The sequence below is a fragment of the Trematomus bernacchii genome, unplaced genomic scaffold (assembly GCF_902827165.1).
Source record: "Trematomus bernacchii unplaced genomic scaffold, fTreBer1.1, whole genome shotgun sequence".
In the NCBI taxonomy this organism is placed as follows: Eukaryota; Metazoa; Chordata; class Actinopteri; order Perciformes; family Nototheniidae; genus Trematomus; species Trematomus bernacchii.
In genome coordinates, this window is record NW_022987564.1 from 20,711,506 (window position 1) to 20,730,583 (window position 19,078).

Here is a 19,078-nt window from a genome sequence, read left to right on the forward strand (position 1 = left end):
TGGTAGCCCGCTGAGGATTTGAAGGGTAGGAAGGCTGGTTGGCCTTGGTCTGCTGGGCTTTAGGCCGGTACCTAGACTGCAGGGGATTTGAAGAGTTTGCGGCCTGCTGAAGTTTCAAAGGGTAGGAGGGCTGGTAGGGCTTGGCCTGCTGAGGAATTGAAGAATTTGCAGCCTGCTGAGGTTTGGGTCGGTACCAAGACTGCAGGGGATTTGAAGGGTTGGCGGCCTGCTGAGGTTTGGGCTGGTGGGGCTTTGGAAGGTTTTTGGGCTGCTGGGGCTTGGATGGCACTGCAGAGTAGGGACCAGAGTGCATCACAAGTGCAGAACTTGAAGCAATACCAGACTGAAAAGAGTTTGGATTATGGGGCAAAGGGAAAGCCCACTGGGCAGCTTTGGTTGGAAGGACACCATTTGCACTAGGGTTAGCTTGAGGTAGTTGGTTTGGTTTACTAATTATTGGTTGGCTTGGCCCGTAACTAGAAACACTTCCCTCAGGACTGTAACCATCTACTTGCCTACCATGAGAGCCACTATAACCTCCTGCACTTGGTGCAGCAGCTGGCTTAAGAGTCTCAGATAAAGCCCCATCAGCATGAAAGGGTGAATAACTACCCAAAACCCTCTCAGGCTGTGCTGAACTATCATCACTGGAAGTGGAAGCAGGTTTAAGACTTCTTGAAAAATCAAAGTGAGGTGTAATGCCACTGGAGCCTCCACTTCTGTAGCTGAGTGCTAAAAGGAGAACACATTTTTTAAAAGACAGGCTTATAGGAAAATTATACATTTCAACTGCAGCTTGTGAACCATAAATCCTTACCCGTTGCTTGCTGCCCAAAAATCAAGAGTGAGAGCACAAGAACTCTAAGAAAAGAGGAATTAAACATGAGCCAACCAAAAACAGTTAAGTAGAATACATATAAGAAATCTGCCAAAATAAGAATATCTTACCTCACACACAATTCAAAATACATTTTTGGTGTAAAGCTGAAACCAAACCGTCTGTAAGCGGTGTGCAGCAAATACAAAAATAATCTATTGTTTCAGATTCATGACTGCTGGAAAGACAGTGCTGCTTTTAAAGTGTTGGTATATGAGCTGACCAATCATCGCACTGATGAAGTCATTGGAATCAGCTTGGGAAATCCGCCCTCTGGCAACCTGGGCAGGTGTTCACACTTTAGCTAATTTGACACATTTCAACATTTCAGTCAGTTTAACCAAATGATAACTTTTACCTGGCCGCTAGGCAAAATTCCCCTGACAGGCGATAATAGTTTGATAGTAGTTTTGTTTTTGTTTATTGAGGTTTTGATTTAATTTTCCTCCTTCAATACCGCAGAGGTATTAGTAACACCCAGAAACTAAGACCTAAAAAGTGTAAGCTTTTGATCTTAAAACACTATGAAATGACAAGCTGTATTCAAATCAAACACATATGTTTACATATTAACATATGTTTAAGATTTAATTTATATATATGTTCCACTGCAAATAAGATATTGTTCTCTTCCACTGAAGTTGAGAGATCTTATGGGACCTTTTACCACTGTATGATTACTTAAAAACAAATATGCTTGTGATTTGAAAATGATTTTGGAAGTGTTTTGGCTTATTGAAAACCACATATTTTATATTACTGCTTATAATTTTTCAAAGCACATGAGTCTCAAATACTGTAAATGGTCTTTCCTCCAAGCAGCCATTGATTATAGGACACTATAAAAGTCACCTGCAGTGACTGAAAGCACTTTTTGTAGCACACTTATGGTTTCAGTAAAGAGAGACACAGCTGACAAAGACACAAACTATTTTATTAGCCATCATTCATGATACTCGTTTCACAAAAAATGTAATTCAAACTGTTTATTTTTTACATTACAAAGAAAACAAACTATTTTTATGTCTCAACTCAAGGCTACACATTTACCATTATTTGAATTGCTAGATATTTTAATATAAATATTATAGCAATATATAACATATTATATATATGAACATAAAACATGTAGATAACACATTCTTAAAACACCAACTGAGAGCCAATAATTGAGGCAATACTGCGAAAATAGGGAGGGAGAAGTAATGATTCAGATGGGAGTAAAAGAGTATAGTAAAAGATCCACATTTAAATTGAAAAATAAAATAATTTAGAACTGTACATAGAGAGAAGGAAGATGGAAAGAAGGATAGAGGAAAGAAAGAAAAATGTGTGAACGTTGTGGTGGTCTGTTAGCCGAGTTTGAGGCCGAGGCAGAGAGCCAGCTCGTTCTTCTGGATCTTTCCGTCTCCGTTGATGTCGCGGTGACCCATCAGAGCTTTCCTGAACTTGTCCAGGTCTGTGCCACTGATGCTGGGCTGGAGGAGAGGGTCGGGGGGTGGAAGAGTTAGAGAGGTCAGAAGACTCCTGATGAATGACACTGACTGATATCTGATCAATAACATTGTGTATCAGCTCTGTATAAGGGAATCTAAGGGCACCTTCACCAGCTCCATCATATCTTTGACAAATCCATCCACCTCAGGGCCCTCCAGCTCACCCGTCTTACTCTAGAAGGCATACTTTTTTTATTCTCAGTTTTTCAATCTGTTGTTGATTAACAGTTACACACATGCCTAACCGGACCTATACACATTAGGCCCGAAATACAAACATATGCATTATATGACAATCAATTCAGCAACATGGAATAAAGCCTAAACTGCAATGTTTCTGAAGATGTTGTTTTAAGTGATACAAGTTTGTCCTGTGTAGTCCAATAAACCTCATTAGGAACCACAGAGTCTGACACTTTGAAATAATGTTGGACACTCATCCTTGAAAGTTCTCAGCCTTTAAGTCATCAAACTTTCAAATGTTAAGTGAAGAACATTCTTAGTCAAGTCTTTTAAACTTGCTGGTCAATACATATTTGCAAACACATTAGTGCGCTGCTGTTCACAATGTTATTGTACCTAGCCAGGAAAACAAACCCCTGAAGTTCAAAGGAAACAAGCAAGTGGTTGTGGACATGTTTAGGAAGTAAGGGTGCAGCACTGTCTACAGCACAGCACAAGTACAGTTTCAAAGAACATCCAAAGAGTGTGTGTTCCAATTATTTTATTAAATTCAAAGTTGATGCCAGTTCAGACTGCTTCCAGGCAAGTCCAGGAACCTGAGAACAGAAAATTCAATTTAGAACATTTGCAAAGCATTTCCCTTACTTCATTGTAGCAATCTTTAAGTTAAACCAACTTACAGTTAGGAAGGTCAATGATGTCTGTTCTACACTGGCACCAGTTGCTGTTGCCACCTGGGCTGGTACAGGAATGACATTGGAATTGCTTGGGTCAACATTCAAGTGCGAGTTTGACTCAGTGGCCTGCACATTAGAGCCAGAAGCAACACTTCCTTGGGAAGGAATGTCCCACATGCCAGCTTTACTTTGGAGCACCCCTTGCAGGGGTTTGGTCTGCTGAGGTTTGGGCTGCTGAGGGTTTGAAGGGTAGGTAGGATGCTGGGGTTTGGGCTGGTACGTAGACTGCAGGGGACTTGAAGGGTTGGTAGCCCGCTGGGGATTCAAAGGGTATGCTGGCTGGTAGGGCTTGGCCTGCACATTAGAACCAGAAGCAACACTTCCTTCAGAAGGAATGTCCCACATGCCAGCTTTACTTTGGAGCACCCCTTGCAGGGGTTCAGCCTGCTGTGGCTTGGCCTGCTGAGGATTTGAAGGGTAGGCAGGATGCTGGGGTTTTGGCCGGTACGTAGACTGCAGGGGACTTGAAGGGTTGGTAGCCCGCTGGGGATTCAAAGGGTATGCTGGCTGGTAGGGCTTGGCCTGCACATTAGAGCCAAAAGCAACACTTCCTTCGGAAGGAATGTCCCACATGCCAGCTTTACTTTGGAGCACCCCTTGCAGGGGTTCGGCCTGCTGAGGATTTGAAGGGGAGGCAGGATGCTGGGGTTTTGGCCGGTACCTAGACTGCAGGGGATTTGAAGGGTAGGAAGGCTGCTGGGGTTTTGGCCGGTACCTAGACTGCAGGGAACTTGAAGGGTTGGTAGCCCACTGGGGATTCAAAGGGTATGCTGGCTGGTAGGGCTTGGCCTGCACATTAGAGCCAGAAGCAACACTTCCTTGGGAAGGAATGTCCCACATGCCAGCTTTACTTTGGAGCACCCCTTGCAGGAGTTTGGTCTGCTGAGGTTTGGGCTGCTGAGGGTTTGAAGGGTAGGTAGGATGCTGGGGTTTGGGCTGGTACGTAGACTGCAGGGGACTTGAAGGGTTGGTAGCCCGCTGGGGATTCAAAGGGTATGCTGGCTGGTAGGGCTTGGCCTGCACATTAGAGCCAGAAGCAACACTTCCTTCGGAAGGAATGTCCCACATGCCAGCTTTACTTTGGAGCACCCCTTGCAGGGGTTCGGCCTGCTGAGGCTTGGCCTGCTGAGGATTTGAAGGGTAGGCAGGATGCTGGGGTTTTGGCCGGTACCTAGACTGCAGGGGATTTGAAGGGTAGGAAGGCTGCTGGGGTTTTGGCCGGTACCTAGACTGCAGGGGATTTGAAGGGTAGGCAGGATGCTGGGGTTTTGGCCGGTACCTAGACTGCTGGGGATTTGAAGGGTTAGTAGCCCGCTGGGGATTCAAAGGGTATGCTGGCTGGTAGGGCTTGTCCTGCACGTTAGAGCCAGAAGCAACACTTACTTCGGAAGGAATGTCCGACATGCCAGCTTTACTTTGGAGCACCCCTTGCAGGGGTTCGGCCTGCTGAGGATTTGAAGGGTAGGCAGGATGCTGGGGTTTTGGCCGGTACCTAGACTGCAGGGGATTTGAAGGGTTGGTAGCCTGCTGAGGATTTGAAGGGTAGGAAGGCTGGTTGGCCTTGGTCTGCTGGGGTTTAGGCCGGTACCTAGACTGCAGGGGATTTGAAGAGTTTGTGGCCTGCTGAAGTTTCAAAGGGTAGGAGGGCTGGTAGGGCTTGGCCTGCTGAGGAATTGAAGGATTTGCATCCTGCTGAGGTTTGGGTCGGTACCAAGACTGCAGGGGATTTGAAGGGTTGGCGGCCTGCTGAGGTTTGGGCTGGTGGGGCTTTGGAAGGTTTTTGGGCTGCTGGGGCTTGGATGGCACTGCAGAGTAGGGACCAGAGTGCATCACAAGTGCAGAACTTGAAGCAATACCAGACTGTAAAGAGTTTGGATTATGGGGCAAAGGGAAAGCCCACTGGGCAGCTTTGGTTGGAAGGACACCATTTGCACTAGGATTAGCTTGAGGTAGTTGGTTTGGTTTACTAATTATTGGTTGGCTTGGCCCGTAACTAGAAACACTTCCCTCAGGACTGTAACCATCTACTTGCCTACCATGAGAGCCACTATAACCTCCTGCACTTGGTGCAGCAGCTGGCTTCAGAGTCTCAGATAAAGCCCCATCAGCATGAAAGGGTGAATAACTACCCAAAACCCTCTCAGGCTGTGCTGAACTATCATCACTGGAAATGGAAGCAGGTTTAAGAACTCTTGAAAAATCAAAGTGAGGTGTAATGCCACTGGAGCCTCCACTTCTGTAGCTGAGTGCTAAAAGGAAAACACATTTTTTTAAAAGACAGCCTTATAGGAAAATTATACATTTCAACTGCAGCTTGTGAACCATAAATCCTTACCCTTTGCTTGCTGCCCAAAAATCAAGAGAGAGAGCACAAGAACTCTAAGAAAAGAGGAATTAAACATGAGCCAACCAAAAACAGTTAAGTAGAATAAATATAAGAAATCTGCCAAAATAAGAATATCTTACCTCACACACAATTCAAAATACATTTTTGGTGTAAAGCTGAAACCAAACAGTCTGTAAGCGGTGTGCAGCAAATACAAAAATAATCTATTGTTCCAGATTCATGACTGCTGCAAAGACAGTGCTGCTTTTAAAGTGTTGGTATATGAGCTGACCAATCATCGCACTGATGAAGTCATTGGAATCAGCTTGGGAACTCCGCCCTCTGGCAACCTGGGCAGGTGTTCACACTTTAGCTAATTTGACACATTTCATTCTGTCAGCAGATCTGATTTAAAAGTCAGTTTAACCAAATGATAACCTTTACCTGGCCGCAAGGCAAAATTCCCCTGACAGGCGATAATAGTTTGATAGTAGTTTTGTTTTTGTTTATTGAGGTTTTGATTTAATTTTCCTCCTTCAATACCACAGAGATATTAGTTTCTGCTAAGACCTACAAAGTGTAAGCTTTTGATCTTAAAACACTATGAAATGACAAGCTGTATTCAAATCAAACATATGTATACATATTAACATATGTTTAAGATTTAATTTATATATACGTTCCACTGCAAATAAGATATTGTTCTCTTCCACTGAAGTTGAGATCTTATGGGACCTTTTACCACTGTATGATTACTTAAAAACAAATATGCTTGTGATTTGAAAATGATTTTGGAAGTGTTTTGGCTTATTGAAAACCACATTTTATATTACTGCTTATAATTTTCCAAAGCAAATAATTAGACTCAAATACTGTAAATGTTCTTTCCTCCAAGCAGCCATTGATTATAGGACACTATAAAGGTCACCTGCAGTGACTGAAAGCACTTTTTGTATCACACTTATGGTTTCAGTAAAGAGAGACACAGCTGACAAAGACACAAACTATTTTATTAGCCATCATTCATGATACTCGTTTCACAAAAAATGTAATTCAAACAATGTTTCATTATTTTTTACATTACAAAGAAAACAAACGATTTTTATGTCCCAACTCAAGGCTACACATTTACCATTATTTCAATTGCTAGATATTAATATAAATATTTTAGCAATATATAACATTATATATATATATATGAGCATAAAACATGTATATACATCATTCTTAAAACACCAACTGAGAGCCAATAATTGAGGCGATACTGCTAAAATAGGGAGGGAGAAGTAATGATTCAGACGGGAGTAAAAGAGTATAGTAAAAGATACACATTTAAATTGAAAAATAAAATAATTTAGAACTGTACATAGAGAGAAGGAAGATGGAAAGAAGGATAGAGGACAGAAAGAAAAATGTGTGAACGTTGTGGGGGTCTGTTAGCTGAGTTTGAGGCCGAGGCAGAGAGCCAGCTCGTTCTTCTGGATCTTTCCGTCTCCGTTGATGTCGCGGTGACCCATCAGAGCTTTCCTGAACTTGTCCAGGTCTGTGCCACTGATGCTGGGCTGGAGGAGAGGGTCGGGGGGTGGAAGAGTTAGAGAGGTCAGAAGACTCCTGATGAATGACACTGACTGATATCTGATCAATAACATTGTGTATCAGCTCTGTATAAGGGAATCTAAGGGCACCTTCACCAGCTCCATCATATCTTTGACAAATCCATCCACCTCAGGGCCCTCCAGCTCACCCGTCTTACTCTAGAAGGCATACTTTTTTTATTCTCTCAGTTTTTCAATCTGTTGTTGATTAACAGTTACACACATGCCTAACCGGACCTATACACATTAGGCCCGAAATACAAACATATGCATTATATGACAATCAATTCAGCAACATGGAATAAAGCCTAAACTGCAATGTTTCTGAAGATGTTGTTTTAAGTGATACAAGTTTGTCATGTGTAGTCCAATAAACCTCATTAGGAACCACAGAGTCTGACACTTTGAAATAATGTTGGACACTCATCCTTGAAAGTTCTCAGCCTTTAAGTCATCAAACTTTCAAATGTTAAGTGAAGAACATTCTTAGTCAAGTCTTTTAAACTTGCTGTCAATACATATTTGCAAACACATTACTGTGCGCTGCTGTTCACAATGTTATTGTACCTAGCCAGGAAAACAAACCCCTGAAGTTCAAAGGAAACAAGCAAGTGGTTGTGGACATGTTCAGAAAGTAAGGGTGCAGCACTGTCTACAGCACAGCACAAGTATAGTTTCAAAGAACATCCAAAGAGTGTGTGTTCCAATTATTTTATTAAATTCAAAGTTGATGCCAGTTCAGACTGCTTCCAGGCAAGTCCAGGAACCTGAGAACAGAAAATACAATTTAGAACATTTGCAAAGCATTTCCCTTACTTCATTGTAGCAATCTTTAAGTTAAACCAACTTACAGTTAGGAAGGTCAATGATGTCTGTTCTACACTGGCACCAGTTGCTGTTGCCACCTGGGCTGGTACAGGAATGACATTGGAATTGCTTGGGTCAACATTCAAGTGCGAGTTTGAGTCAGTGGCCTGCACATTAGAGCCAGAAGCAACACTTCCTTGGGAAGGAATGTCCCACATGCCAGCTTTACTTTGGAGCACCCCTTGCAGGGGTTTGGTCTGCTGAGGTTTGGGCTGCTGAGGGTTTGAAGGGTAGGTAGGATGCTGGGGTTTGGGCTGGTACGTAGACTGCAGGGGACTTGAAGGGTTGGTAGCCCGCTGGGGATTCAAAGGGTATGCTGGCTGGTAGGGCTTGGCCTGCACATTAGAACCAGAAGCAACACTTCCTTCAGAAGGAATGTCCCACATGCCAGCTTTACTTTGGAGCACCCCTTGCAGGGGTTCGGCCTGCTGAGGCTTGGCCTGCTGAGGATTTGAAGGGTAGGCAGGATGCTGGGGTTTTGGCCGGTACGTAGACTGCAGGGGATTTGAAGGGTAGGAAGGCTGCTGGGGTTTTGGCCGGTACCTAGACTGCAGGGGACTTGAAGGGTTGGTAGCCCGCTGGGGATTCAAAGGGTATGCTGGCTGGTAGGGCTTGGCCTGCACATTAGAGCCAGAAGCAACACTTCCTTCGGAAGGAATGTCCCACATGCCAGCTTTACTTTGGAGCACCCCTTGCAGGGGTTCGGCCTGCTGAGGATTTGAAGGGTAGGCAGGATGCTGGGGTTTTGGCCGGTACCTAGACTGCAGGGGATTTGAAGGGTAGGAAGGCTGCTGGGGTTTTGGCCGGTACCTAGACTGCAGGGGACTTGAAGGGTTGGTAGCCCGCTGGGGATTCAAAGGGTATGCTGGCTGGTAGGGCTTGGCCTGCACATTAGAGCCAGAAGCAACACTTCCTTCGGAAGGAATGTCCCACATGCCAGCTTTACTTTGGAGCACCCCTTGCAGGGGTTCGGCCTGCTGAGGATTTGAAGGGTAGGCAGGATGCTGGGGTTTTGGCCGGTACCTAGACTGCAGGGGATTTGAAGGGTAGGAAGGCTGCTGGGGTTTTGGCCGGTACCTAGACTGCAGGGGACTTGAAGGGTTGGTAGCCCACTGGAGATTCAAAGGGTATGCTGGCTGGTAGGGCTTGGCCTGCACATTAGAGCCAGAAGCAACACTTCCTTGGGAAGGAATGTCCCACATGCCAGCTTTACTTTGGAGCACCCCTTGCAGGAGTTTGGTCTGCTGAGGTTTGGGCTGCTGAGGGTTTGAAGGGTAGGTAGGATGCTGGGGTTTGGGCTGGTACGTAGACTGCAGGGGACTTGAAGGGTTGGTAGCCCGCTGGGGATTCAAAGGGTATGCTGGCTGGTAGGGCTTGGCCTGCACATTAGAGCCAGAAGCAACACTTCCTTCGGAAGGAATGTCCCACATGCCAGCTTTACTTTGGAGCACCCCTTGCAGGGGTTCGGCCTGCTGAGGCTTGGCCTGCTGAGGATTTGAAGGGTAGGCAGGATGCTGGGGTTTTGGCCGGTACCTAGACTGCAGGGGATTTGAAGGGTAGGAAGGCTGCTGGGGTTTTGGCCGGTACCTAGACTGCAGGGGACTTGAAGGGTTGGTAGCCCACTGGAGATTCAAAGGGTATGCTGGCTGGTAGGGCTTGGCCTGCACATTAGAGCCAGAAGCAACACTTCCTTCGGAAGGAATGTCCCACATGCCAGCTTTACTTTGGAGCACCCCTTGCAGGGGTTCGGCCTGCTGAGGATTTGAAGGGTAGGCAGGATGCTGGGGTTTTGGCCGGTACCTAGACTGCAGGGGACTTGAAGGGTTGGTAGCCCACTGGAGATTCAAAGGGTATGCTGGCTGGTAGGGCTTGGCCTGCACATTAGAGCCAGAAGCAACACTTACTTCGGAAGGAATGTCCCACATGCCAGCTTTACTTTGGAGCACCCCATGCAAGGGTTCGGCCTGCTGAGGCTTGGCCTGCTGAGGATTTGAAGGGTAGGCAGGATGCTGGGGTTTTGGCCGGTACGTGGACTGCAGGGGATTTGAAGGGTAGGAAGGCTGCTGGGGTTTTGGCCGGTACCTAGACTGCAGGGGACTTGAAGGGTTGGTAGCCCGCTGGGGATTCAAAGGGTATGCTGGCTGGTAGGGCTTGGCCTGCACATTAGAGCCAGAAGCAACACTTCCTTCGGAAGGAATGTCCCACATGCCAGCTTTACTTTGGAGCACCCCTTGCAGGGGTTCGGCCTGCTGAGGATTTGAAGGGTAGGCAGGATGCTGGGGTTTTGGCCGGTACCTAGACTGCAGGGGATTTGAAGGGTAGGAAGGCTGCTGGGGTTTTGGCCGGTACCTAGACTGCAGGGGACTTGAAGGGTTGGTAGCCCGCTGGGGATTCAAAGGGTATGCTGGCTGGTAGGGCTTGGCCTGCACATTAGAGCCAGAAGCAACACTTACTTCGGAAGGAATGTCCCACATGCCAGCTTTACTTTGGAGCACCCCTTGCAGGGGTTCGGCCTGCTGAGGATTTGAAGGGTAGGCAGGATGCTGGGGTTTTGGCCGGTACCTAGACTGCAGGGGATTTGAAGGGTTGGTAGCCTGCTGAGGATTTGAAGGGTAGGAATGCTGGTTGGCCTTGGTCTGCTGGGGTTTAGGCCGGTACCTAGACTGCAGGGGATTTGAAGAGTTTGTGGCCTGCTGAAGTTTCAAAGGGTAGGAGGGCTGGTAGGGCTTGGCCTGCTGAGGAATTGAAGGATTTGCATCCTGCTGAGGTTTGGGTCGGTACCAAGACTGCAGGGGATTTGAAGGGTTGGCGGCCTGCTGAGGTTTGGGCTGGTGGGGCTTGGATGGCACTGCAGAGTAGGGACCAGAGTGCATCACAAGTGCAGAACTTGAAGCAATACCAGACTGTAAAGAGTTTGGATTATGGGGCAAAGGGAAAGCCCACTGGGCAGCTTTGGTTGGAAGGACACCATTTGCACTAGGATTAGCTTGAGGTAGTTGGTTTGGTTTACTAATTATTGGTTGGCTTGGCCCGTAACTAGAAACACTTCCCTCAGGACTGTAACCATCTACTTGCCTACCATGAGAGCCACTATAACCTCCTGCACTTGGTGCAGCAGCTGGCTTCAGAGTCTCAGATAAAGCCCCATCAGCATGAAAGGGTGAATAACTACCCAAAACCCTCTCAGGCTGTGCTGAACTATCATCACTGGAAGTGGAAGCAGGTTTAAGAACTCTTGAAAAATCAAAGTGAGGTGTAATGCCACTGGAGCCTCCACTTCTGTAGCTGAGTGCTAAAAGGAAAACACATTTTTTTAAAAGACAGCCTTATAGGAAAATTATACATTTCAACTGCAGCTTGTGAACCATAAATCCTTACCCTTTGCTTGCTGCCCAAAAATCAAGAGAGAGAGCACAAGAACTCTAAGAAAAGAGGAATTAAACATGAGCCAACCAAAAACAGTTAAGTAGAATAAATATAAGAAATCTGCCAAAATAAGAATATCTTACCTCACACACAATTCAAAATACATTTTTGGTGTAAAGCTGAAACCAAACAGTCTGTAAGCGGTGTGCAGCAAATACAAAATAATCTATTGTTCCAGATTCATGACTGCTGCAAAGACAGTGCTGCTTTTAAAGTGTTGGTATATGAGCTGACCAATCATCGCACTGATGAAGTCATTGGAATCAGCTTGGGAACTCCGCCCTCTGGCAACCTGGGCAGGTGTTCACACTTTAGCTAATTTGACACATTTCAACATTTCAGTCAGTTTAACCAAATGATAACCTTTACCTGGCCGCTAGGCAAAATTCCCCTGACAGGCGATAATAGTTTGATAGTAGTTTTGTTTTTGTTTATTGAGGTTTTGATTTAATTTTCCTCCTTCAATACCACAGAGATATTAGTTTCTGCTAAGACCTACAAAGTGTAAGCTTTTGATCTTAAAACACTATGAAATGACAAGCTGTATTCAAATCAAACATATCTATACATATGTTTAAGATTTAATTTATATATATGTTCCACTGCAAATAAGATATTGTTCTCTTCCACTGAAGTTGAGAGATCTTATGGGACCTTTTACCACTGTATGATTACTTAAAAACAAATATGCTTGTGATTTGAAAATGATTTTGGAAGTGTTTTGGCTTATTGAAAACCACATATTTTATATTACTGCTTATAATTTTCCAAAGCAAATAATTAGACTCAAATACTGTACATGTTCTTTCCTCCAAGCAGCCATTGATTATAGGACACTATAAAAGTCACCTGCAGTGACTGAAAGCACTTTTTGTAGCACACTTATGGTTTCAGTAAAGAGAGACACAGCTGACAAAGACACAAACTATTTTATTAGCCATCATTCATGATACTCGTTTCACAAAAAATGTAATTCAAACAATGTTTCATTATTTTTTACATTAAAGAAAACAAACGATTTTTATGTCCCAACTCATGGCTCCACATTTACCATTATTTAAATTGCTCGATATTTTAATATAAATATTATAGCAATATATAACATTATATATATATATGAGCATAAAACATGTAGATACATCATTCTTAAAACACCAACTGAGAGCCAATAATTGAGGCGATACTGCTAAAATAGGGAGGGAGAAGTAATGATTCAGACGGGAGTAAATGAGTATAGTAAAAGATACACATTTAAATTGAAAAATAAAATAATTTAGAACTGTACATAGAGAGAAGGAAGATGGAAAGAAGGATAGAGGAAAGAAAGAAAAATGTGTGAACGTTGTGGTCTGTTAGCTGAGTTTGAGGCCGAGGCAGAGAGCCAGCTCGTTCTTCTGGATCTTTCCGTCTCCGTTGATGTCGCGGTGACCCATCAGAGCTTTCCTGAACTTGTCCAGGTCTGTGCCACTGATGCTGGGCTGGAGGAGAGGGTCGGGGGGTGGAAGAGTTAGAGAGGTCAGAAGACTCCTGATGAATGACACTGACTGATATCTGATCAATAACATTGTGTATCAGCTCTGTATAAGGGAATCTAAGGGCACCTTCACCAGCTCCATCATATCTTTGACAAATCCATCCACCTCAGGGCCCTCCAGCTCACCCGTCTTACTCTAGAAGGCATACTTTTTTATTCTCAGTGTTTCAATCTGTTGTTGATTAACAGTTACACACATGCCTAACAGGACCTATACACATTAGGCCCAAAATACACAAACATATGCATTATATAACAATCAATTCAGCAACATGGAATAAAGCCTAAACTGCAATGTTTCTGAAGATGTTGTTTTAAGTGATACAAGTTTGTCATGTGTAGTCCAATAAACCTCATTAGGAACCAGAGTCTGACACTTTGAAATAATGTTGGACACTCATCCTTGAAAGTTCTCAGCCTTTAAGTCATCAAACTTTCAAATGTTAAGTGAAGAACATTCTTAGTCAAGTCTTTTAAACTTGCTGGTCAATACATATTTGAATACACATTACTGTGAGCTGCTGTTCACAATGTTATTGTACCTTGCCAGGAAAACAAACCCCTGAAGTTCAAAGGAAACAAGCAAGTGGTTGTGGACATGTTCAGAAAGTAAGGGTGCAGCACTGTCTACAGCACAGCACAAGTAAAGTTTCAAATAACATCCAAAGAGTGTGTTCCAAGTATTTTATTAAATTCAAAGTTGATGCCAGTTCAGACTGCTTCCAGGCAAGTCCAGGAACCTGAGAACAGAAAATACAATTTAGAACATTTGCAAAGCATTTCCCTTACTTCATTGTAGCAATCTTTAAGTTAAACCAACTTACAGTTAGGAAGGTCAATGATGTCTGTTCTACACTGGCACCAGTTGCTGTTGCCACCTGGGCTGGTACAGGAATGACATTGGAATTTCTCTCAAACTTGTTGGGTCAACATTCAAGCGCGAGTTTGAGTCAGTGGGCTGCACATTAGAGCCAGAAGCAACACTTCCTTGGGAAGGAATGTCCCACATGCCAGCTTTACTTTGGAGCACCCCTTGCAGGGGTTCAGCCTGCTGAGGTTTGGGCTGCTGAGGGTTTGAAGGGTAGGAACGCTGGTCGGGCTTGGCCTGCTGAGGATTTGAAGGGTAGGAACGCTGGAAGGGCTTGGCCTGCTCAGGATTTGAAGGGTAGGAACGCTGGTCGGGCTTGGCCTGCTGAGGATTTGAAGGGTAGGAACGCTGGAAGGGCTTGGCCTGCTGAGGATTTGAAGGGTAGGAACGCTGGTCGGGCTTGGCCTGCTGAGGATTTGAAGGGTAGGAACGCTGGTAGGGCTTGGCCTGCTGAGGATTTGAAGGGTAGGAACGCTGGTAGGGCTTGGCCTGCTGAGGATTTGAAGGGTAGGAAGGCTGGTTGGGCTTGGTCTGCTGGGGTTTGGGCCAGTACCTAGACTGCAGGGGATTTGAAGGGTTTGCGGCCTGCTGGAGTTTCAAAGGGTAGGAGGGCTGGTAGGGCTTGGCCTGCTGAGGAATTGAAGGATTTGCAGCCTGCTGAGGTTTGGGTCGGTACCAAGACTGCAGGGGATTTGAAGGGTTGGCGGCCTGCTGAGGTTTGGGCTGGTGGGGCTTAGGCTTGTAGCGGGCCTGCTGGGGCTTTGGAAGGTTTTTGGGCTCCTGGGGCTTGGATGGCACTGCAGAGTAGGGACCAGAGTGCATCACAATTGCAGAACTTGAAGCAATACCAGACTGAAAAGAGTTTGGATTATGGGGCAAAGGGAAAGCCCACAGCGCAGCTTTGGTTGGAAGCACACCATTTGCACTAGGGTTAGCTTGAGGTAGTTGGTTTGGTTTACGAATTATTGGTTGGCTTGGCCCGTAACTAGAAACACTTCCCTCAGGACTGTAACCATCTACTTGCCTACCATGAGAGCCACTTGGTGCAGCAGCTGGCTTCAGAGTCTTAGATAATGCCCCATCAGCATGAAAGGGTGAATAACTACCCAAAACCCTCTCAGGCTGTGCTGAACTATCATCACTGGAAGTGGAAGCAGGTTTAAGTCTTCTTGAAAAATGAAAGCGAGTTGTAATGCCACTGGGGCCTACAATTCTGGAGCTGAGTGCTAAAAGGAGAACACATTTTTTAAAAGACAGCCTTATAGGAAAATTATACATTTCAACTGCAGCTTGTGAACCATAAATCCTTACCCTTTGCTTGCTGCCCAAAAATCAAGAGTGAGAGCACAAGAACTCTAAGAAAAGAGGAATTAAACATGAGCCAACCAAAAACAGTTAAGTAGAATAAATATAAGAAATCTGCCAAAATAAGAATATCTTACCTCACACACAATTCAAAATACATTTTTGTTGTAAACTGAAACCAAACAGTCTGTAAGCGGTGTGCAGCAAATACAAAAATAATCTATTGTTCCAGATTCATGACTGCTGCAAAGACAGTGCTGCTTTTAAAGTGTCGGTGCATGAGCTGACCAATCATCGCACTGATGAAGTCATTGGAATCAGCTTGGGAACTCCGCCCTCTGGCAACCTGGGCAGGTGTTCACACTTTAGCTAATTTGACACATTTCAACATTTCGGTCAGTTTAACCAAATGATAACCTTTACCTGGCCGCGAGGCAAAATTCCCCTGACAGGCGATAATAGTTTGATAGTTTTGTTTTTGTTTATTGAGGTTTTGATTTCATTTTCCTCCTTCAATACCACAGAGGTATTAGTAAGACCCAGAAACTAAGACCTAAAAAGTGTAAGCTTTTGATCTTAAAACACTATGAAATGACAAGCTGTATTCAAATCAAACACATATGTATACATATTAACATATGTTTAAGATTTAATTTATATATATGTTCCACTGCAAATAAGATATTGTTCTCTTCCACTGAAGTTGAGAGATCTTATGGGACCTTTTACCACTGTATGATTACTTAAAAACAAATATGCTTGTGATTTGAAAATGATTTTGGAAGTGTTTTGGCTTATTGAAAACCACATATTTTATATTACTGCTTATAATTTTCCAAAGCAAATAATTAGACTCAAATACTGTAAATGTTCTTTCCTCCAAGCAGCCATTGATTATAGGACACTATAAAAGTCACCTGCAGTGACTGAAAGCACTTTTTGTAGCACACTTATGGTTTCAGTAAAGAGAGACACAGCTGACAAAGACACAAACTATTTGATTAGCCATCATTCATGATACTCGTTTCACAAAAAATGTAATTCAAACAATGTTTCATTATTTTTTACATTAAAGAAAACAAACGATTTTCATGTCCCAACTCATGGCTCCACATTTACCATTATTTAAATTGCTCGATATTTTAATATAAATATTATAGCAATATATAACATTATATATATATATGAGCATGAAACATGTAGATACATCATTCTGAAAACACCAACTGAGAGCCAATAATTGAGGCGATACTGCTAAAATAGGGAGGGAGAAGTAATGATTCAGACGGGAGTAAATGAGTATAGTAAAAGATACACATTTAAATTGAAAAATAAAATAATTTAGAACTGTACATAGAGAGAAGGAAGATGGAAAGAAGGATAGAGGAAAGAAAGAAAAATGTGTGAACGTTGTGGGGGTCTGTTAGCTGAGTTTGAGGCCGAGGCAGAGAGCCAGCTCGTTCTTCTGGATCTTTCCGTCTCCGTTGATGTCGCGGTGACCCATCAGAGCTTTCCTGAACTTGTTCAGGTCTGTGCCACTGATGCTGGGCTGGAGGAGAGGGTCGGGGGGTGGAAGAGTTAGAGAGAGGTCAGAAGACTCCTGATGAATGACACTGGACTGATATCTGATCAATAAAATTGTGTATCAGCTCTGTATAAGGGAATCTAAGGGCACCTTCACCAGCTCCATCATATCTTTGACAAATCCATCCACCTCAGGGCCCTCCAGCTCACCCGTCTTACTCTAGAAGGCATACTTTTTTTATTCTCTCAGTGTTTCAATCTGTTGATTAACAGTTACACACATGCCTAACAGGACCTATACACATTAGGCCCGAAATACACAAACACTCGCATTATGACAATCAATTCAGCAGCATGGAATAAAGCCTAAACTGCAATGTTTCTGAAGATGTTGTTTTAAGTGATACAAGTTTGTCATGTGTAGTCCAATAAACCTCATTACACTCAAAAAAATTATTAAGCCAAAAGCGTTGACTTTAAGCGTTTTAATTACATGTACATTTTCCATTCAATTTTATCATGTACGTTTAATGTAAATACTCACATTCAATGCTATGTTTTTCCATTACGTTGACTTAGTGTGAAATAATTAAGTAACTTTTAGATCGGATCAATAGAATTAATGCCAACTTTTACATAAAATGTATGTATTGATTCAATTAGGTAATCTTACGTTAAGGGACGTTTTAAATAAACCTAATTTGTTGATTCACTTATTGCACATAAAGGTTAAGGGACATTTTAAATAAACCTAATGTGTTGATTCACTTATTGCACATAAAGGTTAAGGGACGTTTTAAATAAACCTAATGTGTCGATTCACTTATTGCACATAAAGGTTAAGGGACGTTTTAAATAAACCTAATGTGTTGATTCACTTATTGCACATAAAGGTTAAGGGATGTTTTAAATGCTTTTCATATGCGTCATTGTGCAACTAAATCATATATGCACATACAACAACAGTTTTCCAAGGTTTAATTCACAATGGAACTGCTCACATCCTTTCATCATCAAATCTGTCAATTTGTCACATTTCTAACATTCAACATTACTTTGAGCTCAAACTATGATGGTATTTTCTTCAACCTAGTGCTGTTCACTAAACCTTAAACCACAAATATTTCACAATGTTTTCACAACCACATTGCAAACACTGAACAGTCTGCTTTGTTTTCACAGCAAGAGTAATTTTTTCATAGTTAAGAAAATATAATGGTCTGGAATAAACAGGAGGCAACTGCAGTCCCCTGGATCAAGTTTGTAACCCATTAAGCTACCTTGAGCTGCTCCATTCCTGACGCTTTCAGAAAGCGTTGGAATCACATTCAAGGGCAACATTTTTAAATATAGAGTGGTGCAGTGATGACGTATTTTTGTAGGCAGACCCTGAAGTAAGCTGCGCAAGGGTTCCCTCGACAAAAAAGCAATGGGATTTCTCTGTGGGTCTGTGGAAAACGAACCCGTTTGATAAATGCACATTTTGTTCAGCCGGATAATTTCCACGTCTACCTACTTTTATAATTTTAATTATTATTATTATAATTGTAATTATTAAGTAGTACTAAAAGTAGTATAATTTGTATTATAAAAGTAGGTAGACGTGGAGATTATCCGGCTGAACAAAATGTGCATTTATCAAACGGGTTCGTTTTCCACAGACCCACAGAGAAATCCCATTGCTTTTTTGTCGAGGGAACCCTTGCACAGCTTACTTCAGGGTCTGCCTACAAAAATACATCATCACTGCACCACTCTATTAGGTATTAACACAGAAATGTTAAAATTCAACACCTTGCAACTTTTAAGAACATCACATTTGTCCATTGTAAACATTTCCAGACTAACTTTCACAGAGGAATCTCACTTGGCATTGTAGCTTTTTAAGTGGCGAGTCCATGAGATGTTTATGGGGATAAAAAAAAAGGGATCTCCATCGCTCGTTCTCATCTATTGCAACAACAAAAGATTATGCAATGTCATTGAAAAATTGACATGTCAAAGAACAGTTTTCTCCACCAAAATGGTCCTTTAAAGTTCAAACAAAATGAATGTGCCAAAAAATAACTGTCCCAGAGTTTAATATATAATATACTTCAACCGCCTTAAGTAGTATGTAGTAATCAAACGTATATTGTCCAACAAGAACAATTCTTGTCACAGCTTGATTGTCCAGCCCTGAAATTATGGGCTCACTGAAGCATCTTGATTTTCAGGCTTTGGACCTTTGGTGACAGCTTGTTGCCATCCAAGTTCATCAACACTTTCTGTAAAAACTCGAAAGTGAACTTGAGTTCCTGTGGATAGCTCAAGTTGAGAGTGTAAATCAACCCAAAGAGC

The 19,078-nt window shown here is 43.2% G+C and overlaps 3 protein-coding genes and 1 long non-coding RNA gene across 19 annotated transcripts in view; all 4 read right to left on the minus strand.

The window, feature by feature from the left end:
- The window catches only part of LOC117478080 (adhesive plaque matrix protein-like), a 68,702-nt gene that overhangs the window by 2,144 nt on the left and 47,480 nt on the right, over nt 1-19,078 (minus strand). For all 14 annotated transcript variants that reach the window (XM_034124954.1, XM_034124956.1, XM_034124957.1 and 11 more), the window contains 2 exons: nt 10,431-10,594; nt 4,083-4,518 (listed from right to left, as the gene is read on the minus strand). In XM_034124954.1, coding sequence (XP_033980845.1) covers nt 4,083-4,518; nt 10,431-10,594 — 600 coding nt within the window. The remainder of the gene's footprint in view (nt 1-4,082; nt 4,519-10,430; nt 10,595-19,078) is intronic.
- On the minus strand, nt 1,791-2,543 carry LOC117478091. The gene is made up of 2 exons (XR_004555379.1): nt 2,479-2,543; nt 1,791-2,355 (listed from the first exon to the last, which is right to left on the minus strand). It is a non-coding gene; the product is annotated as an uncharacterized LOC117478091 (long non-coding RNA).
- LOC117478084 (sporozoite surface protein 2-like) lies at nt 7,910-10,644 on the minus strand. 3 transcript variants are annotated; one of them, XM_034124975.1, is made up of 3 exons: nt 10,595-10,644; nt 8,066-9,550; nt 7,910-7,981 (listed from the first exon to the last, which is right to left on the minus strand). In XM_034124975.1, the coding sequence occupies exons 2-3, from the start codon at nt 9,509-9,511 to the stop codon at nt 7,922-7,924; spliced, it is 1,506 nt and encodes a 501-aa protein (XP_033980866.1). In that variant the 5' UTR covers nt 9,512-9,550; nt 10,595-10,644; the 3' UTR covers nt 7,910-7,921. The 3 variants fall into 3 exon arrangements, with proteins under 3 accessions (XP_033980866.1, XP_033980865.1, XP_033980864.1); XM_034124974.1 differs by lacking the exon at nt 10,595-10,644 and adding an exon at nt 10,046-10,092 and having other exon boundaries at nt 8,066-9,832; XM_034124973.1 differs by lacking the exon at nt 10,595-10,644 and having other exon boundaries at nt 8,066-10,039.
- On the minus strand, nt 13,711-15,471 carry LOC117478086 (adhesive plaque matrix protein-like). Its single transcript, XM_034124979.1, has 4 exons — nt 15,352-15,471; nt 15,221-15,264; nt 13,866-15,135; nt 13,711-13,781 (listed from the first exon to the last, which is right to left on the minus strand). The coding sequence occupies exons 1-3, from the start codon at nt 15,372-15,374 to the stop codon at nt 13,892-13,894; spliced, it is 1,311 nt and encodes a 436-aa protein (XP_033980870.1). The 5' UTR covers nt 15,375-15,471; the 3' UTR covers nt 13,711-13,781; nt 13,866-13,891.

Bases quoted from the DNA above. Each gene is read 5' to 3' on its own strand.
- LOC117478086 (XM_034124979.1), bottom strand. From the start codon at position 15,374: ATGTATTTTGAATTGTGTGTGAG. The intron at 15,265-15,351 runs GTAAGATATTCT...CTCTTTTCTTAG, and splicing joins TATTTTGAATTGTGTGTGAG to AGTTCTTGTGCTCTCACTCT. The intron at 15,136-15,220 runs GTAAGGATTTAT...TTCTCCTTTTAG, and splicing joins TTTTGGGCAGCAAGCAAAGG to CACTCAGCTCCAGAATTGTA.
- LOC117478084 (XM_034124973.1), bottom strand. From the start codon at position 10,006: ATGTGGGACATTCCTTCCGAAGTAAGTGTTGCTTCTGGCTCTAATGTG. The intron at 7,982-8,065 runs GTAAGTTGGTTT...TTCTGTTCTCAG, and splicing joins CATCATTGACCTTCCTAACT to GTTCCTGGACTTGCCTGGAA.